The 18681-nt window shown below is 41.5% G+C and overlaps 1 protein-coding gene across 3 annotated transcripts in view; it reads right to left on the minus strand.

Annotated features, from left to right (window-relative positions):
• LOC138760895 (ezrin-like) overlaps nucleotides 1-17803 on the minus strand; it is a 133455-nt gene extending 115652 nt beyond the window's left edge. Inside the window, exons 1-3 of one of the 3 annotated variants that reach the window (XM_069932179.1) lie at nucleotides 17704-17803; nucleotides 10079-10191; nucleotides 9963-10040 (exon numbers count right to left, since the gene is read on the minus strand). In XM_069932179.1, coding sequence (XP_069788280.1) covers nucleotides 9963-9998 — 36 coding nt within the window. In that variant the 5' untranslated portion in view covers nucleotides 9999-10040; nucleotides 10079-10191; nucleotides 17704-17803. Of the gene's footprint in view, nucleotides 1-9962; nucleotides 10044-10078; nucleotides 10192-17682 lie in introns of those variants that run through there. The other 2 variants (XM_069932180.1, XM_069932178.1) reach the window with 2 other exon arrangements.
• Nucleotides 17804-18681: the final 878 nt, after the last annotated feature.

An 18681-nucleotide genomic window follows, 5' to 3' on the forward strand; every position in this document is an offset into this window, starting at 1 on the left:
GATTCTCCAACAAGAGGAAGCATCCTCTCCACATCAATCCTCTGAAATCCCACTTTATTTCTCTCCAGCAGATCCTAGTTAAGCCTGTCCAGTTTCCCTAATAATCCACTCCAGCTCAGTCTAAAGAGCATTCCCCTAATTGCTTCCAGTGAGGAGACCAATACTGTGTGTAGTGCTCCAGGTGTAGTTTCACCAATACTTTATACAACAGAAACATCACCACCTATTCAGTTCCCTGTTCAATGAATGTTAGTTTTCCACATTCTTACTTAAACAAACAATCAACTATTCAGAGGTTAAATGCAGGATGATCTCACCAGTTACTTCCCTGGAACTGCATGTGTTCTGAGTATTCTTCATGCTTGCTGAGAAAGGTGACAACCTTAATATAATTGTGCCCTGGAATATCAGTTAACTCTTCCCTGATCTCCATGTCCTTCTCTTTGGTAAATATTACTGGGAATTACACTGTCTCTGCTGCAGCCCTAAATTGTCTCCTTTGTCCTTGTGTGGTTTTACCCTCTCTCTTGCAACAAGACTGTTACTTTGAGTCACAGGATGGTGGTGATGGCCTCCTTTACACATTGAGCATGAGAGGGAGACTGGGATAAAGCAGCTGGAGGTGGGGGTTGTGGAGGAGCAGGGAGGTTTCTATGGCAGAGTGATGTTCAGTTGAGGGACTGAGTACAAAGTTTCCAGTCCACATCATGGCTGTCTGAGCTCAACAGACCTCAGGCCTCAAGCAGCTGCTGCCTCTCCTGCCACGTGGACTGCACAGGATAACTGCCTCACTGGAAGAAGGGGGCTCCGGGTCAGCAGAGAACTAGGAGGAGGAGTTGTCCCCTCACCCCTCGAGTCTGCTTTGCCAATCAATAAACCTTTATTAGCTGTATCAACCTCTAATTACCAACACTATTAATATGTCTCAGTTCTTATATGTTGAACTCCAGTGAGAATAGGCCAGTCCTTCACAATCTGTCCTTGAAACACAGCTTCCTCCCCCCAGGAGCCTGCTCTGGCTGATTGAAGACTTCAGGAAGGGAAAACCAGAGATATATGATCCTGTGTTCACTGGGAGATAAAGATGGAGAAGGTGAGCAGATTTAAATTCCTGGAATTCATTATCTCAGTCCTTTCTTGGAGCCATACACTAATGCCATTGTGAAGAAACTACATCAGGCCCTCTACTTCCTCAGGAGTTTGCCAGGGTTCAGTATAACATTGGAAACCTTGGTAAAGTTCTACAGATGTGTAGTGGAAAGTGTGCTGACCAGCTGCATCACAATCTGGTCTGGGGACACCAATACCTATGAATGGATGCCCTGCGAAATGTCATAGACACAGCCCAGTACATCACAGGCAAAACTCTCCCCACCATTAAGGAAATATACAAGAAATGCTGCCGTCATCAAGGATCCACACCACCCATTCTCTGTTCTTGCTGCTGCCATCAGGAAAAAAGGATAGGTACTATAGGAGTCATATCACCAGATTCAGGAAGAGTTGCTACCCCTCCACCATCAGACTCAGAAACAACAGACTCAATCTGAGACTTTAAATAAGTATCTTACTTTGCACATTATTTATTTCTGAATTTTTTTTTCTATATGGCATTGTCAGTTTGTTTACCTCTCTTTCTTTAATTTTTTTTTGTATACATATCAGTTTATAGTCACCGAGAAGGAGAAATTCTGCCTGGCTACAGGAAACAGAATCTCAGAGATGTCATGTATGTACTCTGACAATAAATCTGAACTTTGAACTTTGGCTTTGTGCTGACTTTGAGACATGAACACCCTTCATACAGTGATCTGTGCTTGGTCTCTTCCAAGTTCTCTGACGTACTCTGAAGTTCACGGTCCTCTGGTGAAATGTGCATGTAGTGGACTCAGCACAGTCTCATAGTAATGCGATCCTGCCCACCATGACCCTCAGTAGGGCCACTACTCGGGTTATTTGTTAGGTGAAAGGTTATTCTGTGGAGAGATTGAGAACCCTGGATGGTATGTAGCCTCCCAGGTACTAGGGTCCGGGATAACTTAGATCAAGTTCACAGCATTCTTAGGAGGGAAGGTAGGTAGCCAGAATAAAGTCCATGTAGGGGCCAGTGATGTGGGTAGAAAGGGTGATGAAGTCCTGCAAAGAGAATTCAGGGAGTTAGATGCAAAGTTGAAGGAGAGGACCTCCAGGGTAGTGATCTCAGGATTGCTACCCATGCCACATGTTAATGAGGTTAGAAATAGGAGGATAATGCAGCTTAACACATGGGCAAAGAGATGATTCAGGAGGGATGACTTCAACTTTCTGGATCATTAGGCTCTCTTCCAGGGAAGGTGGGACCTGTACTGGTGGGACAGTTTACACCTGAACTGGAGGGAGACAAATATCCCTGCATGAAGGTTTGTTAATGCTGCACCCAGCGGGGTTTAAATTAGATTTGCAGGGGGGTGGGAACCAGAGTGCCAGAGCAGATAGGGGAGAAGAGGAGGAAAAAGATAATGTTAAGTCTGTATATAGAGACAGACATCAAAGGGTGTGTGGTGGAAATAATGTTCAAGGTGCATCTATTTCAATGCAAGGAGTTATTGCAGGAAAGGCAGATGATCTTAGATTGGCACGTGGAATTAAGATATTGTGGCCATTAGTGAAACTTGGTTGAAGGAGAGGCTGGACTGGCAGCTCAATGTTCCTGTTGCTTTAGGTGTGATAGAATAGGGAGGGGGAGTATGAAAGTGGGAGAAGTGGCATTGCTCATCATTAAGAGTGTCACAGCTGTGCTCAGACAGGACAGACCAGAGGGCTCGTCAACTGAGCCTATATGGGTAGAACTGAGGAATAATAAAGGTATGACTACATTAATGAGGTTATATACCACCCAATAGTCAGAAAGAACTCAAGGAGTAAATCTATAGAGAGTTAGCAGACAGTTGTAATGGTAGGTGATTTTAACATATTGACTGGGACTCCCAGTCTGTCAAAGGGATGGATGACTTATATGAGACAAAGTGGGAGGAGCTGTAGTCTTGGTCATTGTGGGAGTCAGTGGGTTTATAGTAAATGTCAGTATACAGCTTGTCTCCTGAGATGGAGACAGAGAGATCTAGAAAGTGGTGAGAAATGTCAGAAATAGTCCAAGCAAAATTCAGAACCTTGTGGTGGTTGTTAGAAAAATAATACACTTGTGCATCCCCTATTTATCACTGAGGTGATAAATCCAAACCTCTGTCAAGACTAACTGTTCTAGCTTATATGTCAGCTCTGTATTTTGCCATCCAATCACTTTGTCTGTTCACACAACCTTGTAGTGATATTGAATATAGAACAATACAGAACACTACAGACTCTCTGGCCCACTAAGTTGTGCTGAGCTATGTGAACTTACTCCACAACAAGCTAATCTTTTCTACTTCACATCCATATACCTCAATTTTTCTTACATCCATGTGACTATTTAAGAGTCTTTTAAATGTCCCTATTGTACCTATCTCCACCATTACTCCTGGTGATACTCTCTGTGTAAAAAACATTACATCTGACATCTCCCTAAACGTTCCTCCACTCATCTTAAACTGATGTTCTCTGGTATTTGATATTGTCACACTTATCTGGATTGAACTCCATCTGCCACTTCTCCACCTAACTCTACATTCAATCTGTATCTTGTTATAACCTACAACAGCCTTCTACACAATCCACAACACCATCAACCTTCATGTCATCTTCAAACTACTGACCCACTCATCCACTTCTTCATCCAAGTCATTCACAAAAATCACAAAGAACAGGAGTCCCAGAACAGATCCCTGCAAAACCCCACTAGTCACTGACTTCTAGGAGAATTCATTCCATTGCCTTCTGTGGGCAAGCCAATTCCAATTCTAAGCAGCCAAGGTTCCATCGGTCTGATGCTTCATCACTTTCTGACTGAGCTTACTGTGTGCAACCTCACCAAACGCCTTACTAAAATCCATATACCCCAATCCATCACTTTACCTTCATCAATTTCTTTTGTCACCTCCTCAAAATTAAGCTTGCAAGGCACCATGTACCCCTCACAAAGCCATGCTGACTATTCCAGAGAAGACTATACTTCTCTAAATGCTTGTAAATCCAGAACCCTAAAATCTCCTCTAATAGTTTTCCCCACACTGATGTAAGACTCACTGGTCTTTAATTTCTAGGATTCTTAAACTCCATTCTTTCTTCTATACCTAATTTAACCATAAGAACAAGGAAGAACCACCATTGTGCACTCCCATGTCGTCTGATGATCCTCTCCTTCCCATATCTGAGGATGATGTGTGGGCTACCTTCAGGAAAGTGAATCTGAGGAAAGCATCTAGTCTGGACAGAGTACCTAGCCAAATATTAAAAACCTGTGCTGACCAATTTGCCAATATATTCACGGGTATCTTCAACATCTCACGCCTGCAGGACATGGTACATACCTGCTTTAAACAGACAGCAATTGTACCGGTGCCCAAGAAGAGTGTGGTAACCTGATTGAATGACTATCGCACAGTGGCACTCACATCAACAGTGATGAAGTGTTTTGAAAGGCTGTTGTTGAAGCATATCAGCTCCTGTCTGAGCGGTAACATGGATTCGTTCCAACTTGCCTATCTACAGCAGATGGTATCTCAATGGTTCTATAAAAATCCCTGGAACACCTGGACAGCAATACATCAGGATGCCCTTTATCGACTACAATTTGGCATTTAACACCATCATCTCATCCCCTCAAAACTGATCAGCAAACTCCAAGACCTGGGACTCAATACCCACTGTGTAATTGGATCCTTGATTTCCTTACCTCCAGACCACAATCAGTGAGGATTGGTAAGACCATATCCTCCACAATCTCCATCAGTACCGGAGCACCTCAGGGCTGCATTCTTAGTTCCATGTATACTCACTATGCACCTGTGACTGTGTGGCTCAGTGGGACAACAACACATTTACAAATTCACTCATGATACCAAGGTAGTGAGTTGTATAAAAAGTGATGATGAGTTAGCATTCAGGAGGGAGATTGAAAACTTGGCTGGATGGTGGACCAACAACAACTGCGCTCACAATGTCACCAAAACCAAGGATCTGATTGCTGACTTCAGGAAGGGAAAACCAGAGGTGTACAATCTATTGATCATTGGGGGAATCAAAGATGGAGAGAGTGAGCAAATTCAAGTTCTTGGATGTCACTATCCCAGAGGATTTTTACTGGATCCAACACACAAATGGCATCATGAAGAAAGCACATCAGTGCCTCTACTTCCTCAGGAGTTTGCAGAGGTTTGTTATGACACCAGAAATCCTGACAAATTTCTACATATGTGTGGTGGAAAGTGTGCTGATAGTCTGGTAGGAGGACACCAATATTCCTGAGCTCGAAGCCCTGAAAAAGGTAATGGACACAGCCGATGACTTCACAGGTAAAATCCTCCCCACTATTGAGAACATCCACAGGGAACACTACGGAGAGAAGCAGCAATCATCAAGGATCCACACCACCCAGCACATGCTCTGTTCTCACTGCTACCATCAGTAAAGAGGTATAGGTACCTCAAGATTTGCACCACCAGGTTCAGTAACAGCTGCTACCCCTCCACATTAGACTCCTCAACAATAAGGGACTCAATTTAAGATCTCTTACTTTTGCACTTTAGTGATTGATTTTTTTCTTTGTATTGAACAATCAATTTGTTTACATTTCTTTGTTTACAGATGAACTTGAGTAGTTTTTTTTTGTACTACCAGTAAGTGGTAATTCTGCTGTGGCCGCAGGAAAAAGAATCTCAGGGTTGTATGTGATGTCATGTATGTATTCTGACAATAAATCTGAAATCTAAATAAGGGAACTAGATTTGCCATTCTCCAATCTTCTTGTTTTTCTCGTGTGGCCAGGGAGAACACAAAGATAATTGCCAATCCCCCAGCAATCTCTTCTCTGAATTTCTGTAATAACTTGGGTTATATTTCATGTAGCTCCAAGGATTTATCAATCCCAATATTTTTAAGATGATCCATCACTTTCTCTTTTTACCCTCGACATGCTCTAGCATATTAACCTATTCTACACTGACCTCACAAATCACCAAGTTCCCTCCCCGTGATGAGCACTGAAGCAAAGTATTAATTTAGGGCAGGGGTTCTCAACCTTTAATTTTCCACTCGTATATCACCTTAAGTAATCCCTTACAGAGCACCTATGGCATAAGATAGCATAATTGCTCTATGTTTACTAAGGAATTGCTTAAGGTGGTATGTGAGTGTAAAGAAAAAGGTTGAGGACCACTGATTTAGGACCTCGCCTCCCTCCACAGTCTCCAGGCATATGTTCCCCCTTTATCCCTACCCTTACTTTTATCATCCTTCTACTCCTCATGTACATGTCGAATGCCTCAGGGGCTTCCTTAATAGTACTTGAAAAAGTCTTCTTATGCCCCCTTCTAGCTCTCCTATGTTCTTTTTGAAGCTCCTTCCTGGACTACCACATAATTCTCATGTGTCCTTCCTGATTTTTGTTCCCAAAACTTTATGTGTGCTTCAATCCTTCTCCTGACTAACCGTTCCACCTCTCTTGTCAACCATTTCTCCTTTATCCTACCATCCTTTCCCTGTCTCAGTGGGACAAACCCACCTAGGACCAGTGCATGTCTCCTCCAAAAATTGTCCATTGCTATGCTAAAGGTCAGGGAGTTGTGATCACTATCTCTGATATGTTCTCTCAATGAAACGTCTGTCACCTGATCAGGTTCATTATCCAGTACTAGATCAAGAAAGGCCTTTCATTGGGTTGACTTGTCAACAGACTGTGTCAGGAATCCTTCTTGGACATACCTGACAAATTTTGCCCTATCTGAACCTTTTGCACTAAGGAGGTGCCAGACAATATTCAGGAAGTTGAAGTCTCCCATGACAACAACCATGTTATTTTTGTACCTTTCCAAAATCTGTCCCATTATCTGTTCCTCAGTGGCCCAGTAGCTATTGGGGTGTCCTACAGAATAGTCACAATAGCCTGAATAGTCCCAACAGGAGTCCCTTCCTGTTTCTGACTTCCATCCATACTGATTCAGTAGATAATCTCTCCATAATGTCCACCCTTTCTGTAGCTGTGATAATATGCCTTACGAGCAATGCCAGTCCCACTCCTCTTTTACCTCCCACCTTATCTCTAAACCTTGGAACATCAACCATTACACTGTAACTTTTTCTCATCTTCTCCAATTTCCATTAACCCACCCCTTACTATTTTTCTCTTTCTCTATCCTTCTGTCTCCTTTCCTCCCACTATCCATCCCCTTTCTATCATTCTCCTATCAGAGAGACATCCTCAACTCTCTCCAGCAATCACCTCAGCTTCTTTCTCTTCTACCCTCCAACCTTTTACCTGTCAGCCTGCATTCTTCTTCCTGCCCCTTCCTCCCTCCTCTCCTCTCCTTATTCTCATTCCCTGCCACCACCCACCTTCTTTTTCAATTGCCTCCAGTTTTTACTTCTACCAGATGGAGGGCCCCAGTCCAAAACGTTGGTTACCCTTTACTTCCTATTGATGCAACATGATCTACTGCATTTCTCCAGCATGTTGTAACCACCCCTCTGAGTTGGGACTGGGCTTGAAGGTGGTGTGTGAGTCAGGATCATCTCTTATAGGACAGCTTGCTGTAGAGGTGGAATGCTTAGGACAACTTATGCCATGTCAGTCAATGTGGTGAAGGCTTTTGAAGACATACTGTGCTCTGTGAGCTTGGCTTAGTTCTGAATATTTTTTCCCAGACTTGTTACATAGTGCACTAGGGCCTAATGCATGAAATATTTACATATGACTGAAGAAAAATGAAAAATACTTAAGCTAACAATCAAACACAATAGAAGCATTTACATTCCTCTTTGCAGTTAATGTTTACTCTTAACTTCAATCAGCTTCTTAAACTCGCCCTGTGTTAGTATGCTGGTGTACTTGCCTTGTATAAAACTGGTGCTCAAAATGATTTATATGCCTCATTCCAGATGGAGGGCTCAGGCCCGAAATGTTGACAGGCATTTTCTTCCTTCTGCTATATTTCTCCAGCATTTTTATGTATTGCACTCAACCCCAGCATAGAACCAAAGAAACTATAACACAGGTCAGGACCCACTGACCTGAATCCCTCCATGCCTCTCCCTTCTATGTACCTGTCCAAATTTTTCTTAAATATTCACCAATTAAACTGGCAGCTTATTCCATGCTCCCACAACTCTCTGTGTGAAGAAATTCTCCCTAACACTCTCTTTCACCCTTAACCTGTGTCCTCTGGTTTTTATTTCACTGAACCTCAGTGGAAAAAAACCTGCTTGCATTTACTCTATCTATACCCATCATAATTTTGTAAACCTCTATCAAATCTCCACTCATTCTTCTACGCTCCAGGGAATAAAGTCCTAAACTATTTAATCTTTCCTGGTAACTCAGTTTCTCAAGTCTTGGAAACATTTTTGTAAATCTCCCCTGCACTCTTTGAATCTTATTTGTATGTATCCCATACACAATATTCCAAATTTGGCCTCACCAATGTTTTATACAACTCAACCAAAACATCCCAACTCCTATATCCAATATTTTGATTTATGAAGGCCAATGTGCCAAAAACTCTCTTCACAACCCTATCTCCCTGTGACACCACTTTCAGGGAATCATGTATCTGTATTCCCAGATCCCTCTATTCAAACACATGCCTCAGTGTCCTACCGTATACCATGTATGACGTACCTTGATCTACCTTCCAAAGTGCAAAACTTCACATATGGCTGCATTAAATTTCTTCAGCCATTTTGCAGCCCATTTTTCCAGCTGGTCCAGATCCCATTGAAAGCCTCAAAAGCCTTCTTCACTGTCAACTACACTAGCCATTTTCAATGGTTTTTTTTCGGCTATGGCTCCCTTACGACTCTGCCTAAAGTTTATGGGCCCCTTTTCCTGTGAAGCAGTCAAGTTTAGTTGGTTTCTTCTGTACTTCTCTCCCACCAACTACATAAAAAAAATCTATGTTACATGAAGTGAAAAGAAAACAAAAACCAACAAATAGAAAATCATTCTTAGTGAACATGTGGGAAAGAAAAAAGACATATGACAATTTTTAAAAAAAGAATCTTAGAGCAAAATGTTTTGCATACTATAAGTCATTAGGGAACCTTAAGCATAAATTCAAGGATGTGAAAATTTAATTAAAAATTTTTATAAAATGAACATTTTAGTGAGATCCTGGAGCTTGATGACCCTATGCCATTTTTATGATAGTTGAATGTCATCTCTTGTGATATCAAGTCTTCTCCTGGATTTCGTCAAGGAAACTACCTTGCTGAATCCACATTCAACAAAATATGTTGAGGGAAAGGCAATAATAAATATTTCAGCCTTTTCCCATAGTTTTGGAAATCTAATTGGTAGATCACTCTTCACCAAAAATCTTTTTTTAAATTGATTTATGGCGTGTAATTATATCACTCTAAAAATGAATTTCCACCTCTCTTGAATACCTGCATCATCATCAATGGGTTCCTCAAATGGATCTAACATCCAATATGGGATATTAAGATTTAACAGGTCATTAAACCTTTCCTGCAGATTTGTAAGTATTTGCTTTAGGTGTTTCACATAAACAGTATTGTCCTTCAATGCTTCTGCATTGTGTTCAGATTTGAAAATTGTAAAAATTCCCAACATCTGATATTCATCCAATAGAACAAGCTTTTTAAGGAAAGAAACAATGGCTTCCATACTATAAATGAGGTTATTCCATTTACCCTGAAAGATCTTGTTCAATAAATTGAGTTTGTCAAAGATATCTGTCAGATAAGATATGTCTGCCTTTGCATCCATGAGTTTTTCTCCATGCTCGTCATGAAAAAGAAATTTAAAAAATCATGTCACAGAATGCCACAAAACGACAAAGAGAATGTCCTTTGGACAGCCACCTCACCTTGGTATGCAACAGCAGTCTGGAAATGTTCATCATTTTCTTCACACAGCTACCAGAGTAGGAAGTCTTTTTTTTTTTTTTTTTTTTTTTTTTTTTTTTTTTTTTTTTTTTTTTTCCCAGAGTAGGAAGTCTTGAAGGGGGATGAGATTTTCTAAAGTTTACAGTCTTTATGATATTCAACAGCGAAGCATTTAAACGTCCTCCCAAGATTTAAGCCACTGAGTGCTCCCTATGAATGACACAATGAACAGTAAAGATAGAATGAAGATATAACATCTTTCAGGCATGTGATAAACCATCTGTATCATCCAATCATTGAAGTGGCAACGTCAGTTGCACAGGTGACTATGTTCTCGATTAGAATACTGTTCTTGTTTATGTAATTCTTAACTTCTTTGAAAGTAATCAGTCCTTAGTATCTGTTTTAATCATTCTGGCAAACAATACCTCTTCCATCAGTTCATTTCCATTCCATAAGCCATTAGAAGTGTGATGCTTTCTTGCACCAGCCCAACAACTTCTGACAATGAGGAGGAAGAAATAGAAGGAGAAGAGGAGGAAGAAAGAGAAGAAGGACTGTGAAAAGGGAAAGGTGGGGGATAAGGAGGCAGAGGGAGTGATGCCCACCACCAGGGATACTATGGCTATTCAACAAATGCAAAAAACATTAAAAACATTTGTGGTGGACCAGAATGCAGTTAAGGAAAGGCTGGAAATTTTAACCAAAAGGGTGATGGTGACAAAGGAAAGAATTGATAGAGTGGAAGAGCGACAGGAAAGGGGGGAGAGAGAAATGGATGTGTGGGTGAGAGAAAGAGAAAAAATATGGGGAAAAATTGACTCTTTAGAGAATTATAAAGATAGTGGGGATGAATGAGGATTCAGAGAGGAGAGACCCAGTGGGAAATGGATCCTAGAGGTGCTGGGAAGGGACTAAATTGAAGGTAATCTGGAAAAAGAAAGAGCCCACTGCCCTGACCCGGATCAAAGACTCTGTTCCGTCCTGGTCAAGCTCCTTCACTACCAGGACATAGAACAAATTTTATGGGGGAGGGGTGGCAAGAGGAGCAAAGGAAAGGGGGGCAGCGGAATATGAGGGAAGAAAGGTCCTTTTTTTTCTGGATATTAGTCCGGCGCTATTAAAGCAAAGAAAATAATTTGATCTAGTCAAAAAAAATTAAAGCCAAAGGGGATAGAGCTCACCCTCTGTTACCCTGCAACTTTAAAAGTAATAAGGCCAGAAGGGGAGAAAAAAATTTTCATGGACGCTAGGGAGGCAATGATCTATGTGAAAAACTTGTCATCCTCTTGGGATTAAATGTAAATATAAATGAGGAAGAAATTAATGGAATGATGGGTTGTATATTTTGTAAATGATAAGAATATTGAGGGGAATGTTTTATTGTTGTATTGTTAAAACATGAGCATCAAAGTTAAGTAAAGAATTAATATGGGGAGATTTGAGAAGGGGAAGAAACAAAGTAAGAGGTAGATGGGTGCAGTAGGCACTCTCCATATTAATGGGGGAGATGGCATCAGTTGTGTGGGATTGGGTACTGGGAAGGAAAGGGGAGGGGAAGGAAGCAGAAGGAGGAGGGGTATCTGGGGTATTTCTTGTTTTTTCTTTTTCTGATTTGTTGGTTTTAGTTTTTATAGTTTCTTTAATTTTTATTTGGAACTCGGCCATCTGTGTCAACGTCCCAAGGATGATAGGATGGATGGAAGAGAAGTATCATGGGAAGAAGGAAAATAATGGAGAGGTGCTGGGGTAATGGATAAGACAATTAAATTTGTAAGTTTCAACATAAATAGGATAAATGGAAAGATAAAGATAAAGAGAAAAGGAATCTTGGCACACCTTATAAAAAATTCAAGTAGGTATGCATTTCTACAGGAGACCCACCTCACAAATCAGAAACATAAAATGTTAAAAAGGGTGTGGGTGGGCCAGGTGGCGATGTCCTCCTTCAATTCCAGAGCCAGGGGAGTAGCTATCCTCATAGGGAAAGACCACCGGTGGTGGTCTGGAGTGCAGTTACTGACCTAGCTGGGAGATTTGTGATGATCCATTTTCAAATATACTTCAAACCATGGACAAAATACCCCAAATTTTGATGATGAACAAGTTATACAAGATATATTTCTAAAGGTAACAGAGGGGGTGTGAAAAAATTTTGATTAGAGGGGATTTTAACTTTTGTCTGGATCTGGTCATGGACAAATCAGCAAAGAAAGTAACAAGGGCCAGGGCAGCTAAGTCTACCTTGACCTTTATGAAAGAGTTAAATTTAATAGGTGTCTGGAGAAGGCAGAAACAAAAGAGAGAGGGATTACCTCTCTTCCTTGAAACAATACGAGTCCCATGGCTGGGTTACTGTCTGACCATTCACCCTTAACTCTATCAATCATAATGCCAGATAAGCACACATTATGTACAGATGGCACCTTAACTCATTGCTGTTGAAAAACATGGAATTTTGTAGCTTCATTAGATAGATTTGGATATGGAGAAGACCCTTGACAAAATGGAATGGGACTGTCTATTCAAAGTACTGGAGAAATATGAATTTGGACAACAATTTAATAATTGGGTAAAAACACTCTACCATAAACCCCAAGCTCAAATTATTACAAATGGGAAGATGTCTCCAGTGTTCCCACTGGGTAGATCCACTGTCCTCAGCTTTGTTTATATTAGCTATTGAACCACTGGCAGAAATGGGATCCAGAAATAAAGGGGTTCATGGAGGAGAACAAAATCAATTTATTTGCAGATGATGTGCTAGTATATTTGATCAACCCAGAGGGATCATTGGCCAGGCTGAGGATCACACTGGAAGATTACGACTAGATCTCTGGATATAAGATAAATTTAGATAAAAGTGAAATCATGCCTTGACAAAGGGGGATTACAGACAGAACCAACGAGGGAGCCAGTTTAAATGGCTGGAAGAGAACATTAAATATTTGGGAAAAAAGTAGATTAGGATTTGAATAATTTATATAAACTCATTTATCTCCCTTTGCTCTGGAAGATTGAGGAGGATTTGATTCAATGGAAAATCCTGCCCATAATTTGGTGGGCAGGGTCAGTTGTGTTAATATGAATGTGATGCCAAGACTGAAATATCTATTTCAGTCCTTGGCCATCCCATTGCCCAGTGCTTCTTTAAAGTGCTCAACAGATGTGTCAGGAAGTTCTTGTAGAACAGTAAGATGGCTAGGATCTCCATGGAAAAATTGACTTGGGGTTATGAACCAGGAGGTCTGAAATTACCAGACTTCAAAAATTACTATTGGGTGGCCCAGTTGAGGTGGCACCTCTTTCATAGAGAAAAGCAGTCATTAATGCCAGGTACAGGTTGGTGTTATATAATTTCTTGCATCAGCTGCATCTCATACCACAAAAATTACATAAATCCAAACCAGAAATTTCAGAAATGTGCTTTAGGTGTGGTGTGGAGATTGGAACCTTTATCCATTCAACCTGGCTGTGCACAATGGTGAGATCCTTCTGGGAGGATTTTTTTTCTTGAAAAAAATTACAAAGCTGGATTTTCCGCAAGATCCAGAATTATACTTTCTGGGAAACATTAAGGATGCGAGTTTGGTACTGTATAAGTACCAAATTCAGTTTGTGAAGGTCACCTTGTCAGGAGCCAGGAAATGTATAGTGGTCATGTGGAAGTCTGACTCCCAACTAAATATTACATGATGGAATATGGAAATGCAGAGTTGTATTCCCCTGGAGAAAATCATGTACAATTTAAAGAGGCAATATGAGACATTTGTTGGGGTATGCCAACCATATCTGCAGCATATAAGAATGCAGATATAGTTAGACCCCTTCTAAATAGAAGAAAGGTAACAATCCATACTAATTGTAAAATGACTGAGATAAATGAAGTGGGTCATGGTGCAGATGGTTGCTCTTGTTTTGTGCCTTTTTCATTTTACTTTATGTTACTTTGTGTTTATATTAGGTTCCTTTAAGGGTGTGTGACTATAGATATTTGGTGTTTTATGTTAATTTAATTTTAATAATCTTTTCCTTGTGTTATTAGGATATGGGAGGGAAGGGAGAGAGGTGGGCGGGGGAATGGGCTCTGAATGTAATATTTCATTGTTAAGAAAGATTGTATTGTCTTCAATTTGTGTGAGTCTTGGAAAATCTAAAATATTCAAAATAGATGACTAATTGTTTTTCAATGTCCCTTGCCCTCTCATTAATTCTTCTAGAAATACTGTAATTACTCAAAGGAATTGCCTGCATTTTATTTGGCATTTAATTTCATGATTGTCAGATATTATTATGGATACTGAAGGCAAAAATAGTGACTCAGCGATGTTATGAGCATTTCCACTTTGAGCAATCAATTCACTTATCTTATATGATGCAAGAAGTCCCTTTTCTAATTTCTTTAACATTTCAGTAATAATTTCTTTGAGTGTTGGACTTCTCTTGAAATTATCTTGAAGGGTTCTGAAATAACCCAAGAGGTTATCTTTCTTCTCTTCATGTACAGTCTCTAAATGTTGTTTCAACCTGCTTGGCCTCGTGCTTTCATTTGAAAATGTATTCAAACAAATTAAACACATGGGCAGAGAAGAGTATTGTGGAGATGTAATGAAACCGTGCAATAAGTATTCCATAGAATACTGCCAACACTTATTTTTTGCTGAGGAACTCTTGGAAAAAATTATTTCTGAAAATAACAAAAATAAACTATTACAAAACCAAAGCATTTCTTACAAGGGTTAGCTCAAAAGTTGGGTTAAATTTTATGGAAGATAATGAACAAAATATAGCCTTCTTCAACAAAAGCTAGCAGGAGACATACATTCATTATCCGCCATGATAACCTGAAGCAAAATGAAGGCCCTTACGAACGTGAGAAATATGGCGCTAAACTTTTCAGCCTCAACACTTATTTCCTGGAATTGAATGAAAACTAAGAAGGAAAACTAACAAAAGAGGAAAACTATGTGGAAGGCAATTCATAGCAGCCAGACACGATCATGTCGAAGCAAGGAACGCTCTGAAAACATTGAGCAACTGAAGCTTCCTGTCTAACCTCCCATGTTGGACCTTGTCAAAGGTCTTACTAAAGACCATGTAGACAATAGCCATGGTTTTTCCTTCATCAAATTTCCTGGTAACCTCCTGGAAAAACTCTATAAGATTGATTAAATGTAACCTCCTAATGATGACAATCCCCTAATGACTCTGTCTGTCTAATTACTTGTAAATCCAATCTCTTAGAACACCTTCCAATAACTTTCTTACTATTGACATCAGGCTCACCGGTCTATAATTCCCTGCATTATTTTTAGAAAGTTTAAAATAACAGAACAATAAGAGCTATTCTCCAATTCTCTGCCACCTTACCTGTGGCAAAGGACATGTTAAATCTATCTTCCAGGGCCTCTGCAATTTCTACACTATCAATGATGTAATACACGTCCTTTAGTATGTGGCATTTCCACTAAGGGATAAAAGAAAGACTATCTCCCTAGTTATGCCTATCGTAAGTTTATAAATTTCTGTCAGGTCAGCGCTCAGCCTCTGACACTCCAGAGAAAACAATCCAAGTTTGTCCAAACTCTCCTTGCGGCTAATTATTCTCTAATGCAGTGAGCATGGTAAGTGGATGACACTGGGCAGTGAAGAAGGTTATATGAGATTAGAAAATGATTGAGATGAACTGGGAAAATGAACCAAATGGTAGATGGCATTTAACTTGGGCAAATGCAAGGTGTTGCATTTTGGTAGGATTTACGTGGGCATTAGTATATCTTACAATTGTCGGGAATAGCAAACTCCAGCAGACCACAGGAGATTCAAAAAGCTGGAGCATGGACAGACAATGCACAGGCCTTTTAAAGACCATTTAAAGAAGATCTGACCACACAAATGCAGGGGAGGGGGGAGGGTCTACAGGTCAAACTAAGACTCCAGGCCCTGAGACCTCCACTCCCTCCCATCTCCTCACTAATGTACAATCTTTGGAAAATAAATTGGATGAACTCAGAGCCAGATTACTGCTGCAGAGGGACATCAGGGATTGTTGAGTGATGTATTTCAACAAAACATGGCATCTCAGGAACAGCGCTGTTTGCGTCATCATTAATTCATCGTTGTGCACAAACATGATGGTTACGTCCCAGTCCTGCTTCCCCAACCTGCAACATTTGGCACAGCCTGGTTGCTAAGTACATTCTGCCCGAGGCTAACATCAGGCTAGCACTGGAGGGGCTGAGCCCTGTGATCAACAGCCATGAGACAATGCTTTCCTGATCATTGTAGGAGACTTCAACTGGGTCAACCTGAAGAAGTCTCTAACCCAGTGGTTCTCAACCTTTTTCTTCCCACTCACATACCACTTTAAGTAATCCTTATACCATCGGTGCTCTGTGATTAGTAAGGGATTGTTTAAAGTGGTATGTGGGTGGGAAGGGAGGATTGAGAATCATTGCTCTAGACCCAATTGTTACTGAAATATTTAGCTTGAGAAAAATTGTCATTGGTCCATTTCATTTGGAGTTATGAAACAGTGCACATAACAAGTCAATTAGGGACAATTAAAACAGTGGTTTTCAACCTTTTTCTTTCCACCCACATACCAATCCCTTACTAATCACAGAACACCTATGGCATAGGGAATACTTAAAGTGGTATGTGAGTGGAAAGAAAAAGGTTGAGAACCACTGCTGTAATGAACTATCTCCAACATGTTACCTGCTAAACCAGAGGAGCCAACACACTTGACCACTGCTACAACACTTCGACCAAGCCATCCCATGATTGCACTTGGACAAGTCTGATCATCTGGTTGTACTTCAACTTCTGCCTATAAGCAGAGACTGAGGACCACAGCACCATTGGTGAAGACGGTGAAAGTATGGTCAAGGGAGGCAGAGGACTGCCTGCAGGACTGCTTTGAATCAGTGGACTAAACCATATTCAAGGATTCATCCTCAAACTTGAATGAAAATGCTACAGCTGTTACTGACTTCATCAAGATCTGCATGAATGAGTGTGTGCCCATATGTATATACCATGAGTACCCCAGTCAGAAGCCATGGATGAATCAAAAGATTCGCAGCCTGTTGAGGGTGAAATCGATGGCTGGAAATCCAAATCAACAGAAGGCCTTCTCAGCAGCAAAGAGGCAATTCTGAGAGAAGCTAGAGGCAGTCAGATATTCACAGCTATGGCAGGGATTGTGAACTTTTACATCTTTCAAGGTGAGGCCGACACCATAAATGGCGGTGGAGCTTCACTAAATGAGCACCTTTTATGCTCATTTTCAAAAGGCGTACTCAACGGTACCCTATGAGAATCCTTGCAGAGGGTGATGACCCTCTGATATTTGTCTCTGAGGCCAACGTTAGAAATCCTTTTAAGAGGGTAAACTCTTGCAAGGAGTCAGGCAGAGTAGTGAAAATCTGTGCCAATCAACCAGCTGGAGCGTTCAGACATTTTCAATCTCTTATGAATATGGAACAGCTACCAGAGGAAGTGGTACAAGCAGGGACAATTGTGACCAAACTGTATTTAGGCAGGACAGGGAAGGTTAAAGGGATATGGGGCAAACAGGCGAAGAGACAAGCTTGGTTTTCGTGCTGTATGACTACATAAGACAGAGACCATTCAACTGGCTCGGATTGAGTCCCTGGATTAAAGCGCCTGGGCTGTACTCAGTAAACCTCTTACAACCTGTTATTATCGGCATCTTACTGGGTGGAAGAGAGCCGATGGTGAGCGTTACGCTAGAAGCTGCGCGACGACGGTGCACGGGAAAGGGACAGAAAGCGGGATGAGTCAACAGGCAGAAGAGATAGGCTGCCTGCTGCAGCCAGGTGCGGTTGCTCACAAACACTGTGGCCATGGCAACAGGCTGTCAGGTGCCGACAGTGATGAATCAGAGCCGATCCCCGGGTGACACCTGGGCAGAGCCCCACACCCGCCGACCAATGGGCGCGCGCTTTATAAATAGCCTGCTATAAATCCGGAACGGCCACCGCGTGGTGCTTTGCTGACCTTGGCCGCTGATCGCAAAGGTCTGCTGCGGAGCAAAGTACCTGGCGTCGCTCGCAGCGTGTGGGGATGCCGCAGCTCTTCCTCGTCCCTTACCGGTTGGGGACAGGAGCCGCTACACCCCAGTGCGATTGTTGGGGTCGGGACCGGAGGCGGTTGATGAGTTGAGCTGGTGGTGCGAGGAGAGGTGCTGGGCTTCTCTCCAACCCTGGTGCATGGTCTGGGGGCCTTGGTGCATTCACTTGCAGCATAGTGGACCGGGGACGCCCAGGAATCGGGAGGCAATTTTCCAGAGTCCTTGAATCTTGTATTGTTCATCTGGTAAGATCTTGTGCTGGGAGAACGCTGAATAAAGTGAACATGTGATGTTCAGCGTGTAGTCTGTACATCAGAGTTGTCCAAGAATTGTGAACACATCTCAGACAATCATGCAAACCTCCCTTCCCTTCTGACACCGAGGTAAAGCAGCCAGTGTACCAAAGGGAGTCCTCCAGCCTGGCCAAGCTCTCTTGTCTGAGAAGATTCCAAGAGTGTGAAATTACTCACCAACTGGTTTAAAGACATTATTTCCCGCTGCTATCAGGTGCCTGACTGGATACAATTCGTTGGAGAGCTGCCCTTGCATGGTTTGAAAGATCTCACCAACTCTATTCCCTACACTGTGCTGTTGTTCTTCAA

Source organism: Narcine bancroftii, chromosome 4 (assembly GCF_036971445.1).
Source record: "Narcine bancroftii isolate sNarBan1 chromosome 4, sNarBan1.hap1, whole genome shotgun sequence".
NCBI lineage: Eukaryota > Metazoa > Chordata > Chondrichthyes > Torpediniformes > Narcinidae > Narcine > Narcine bancroftii.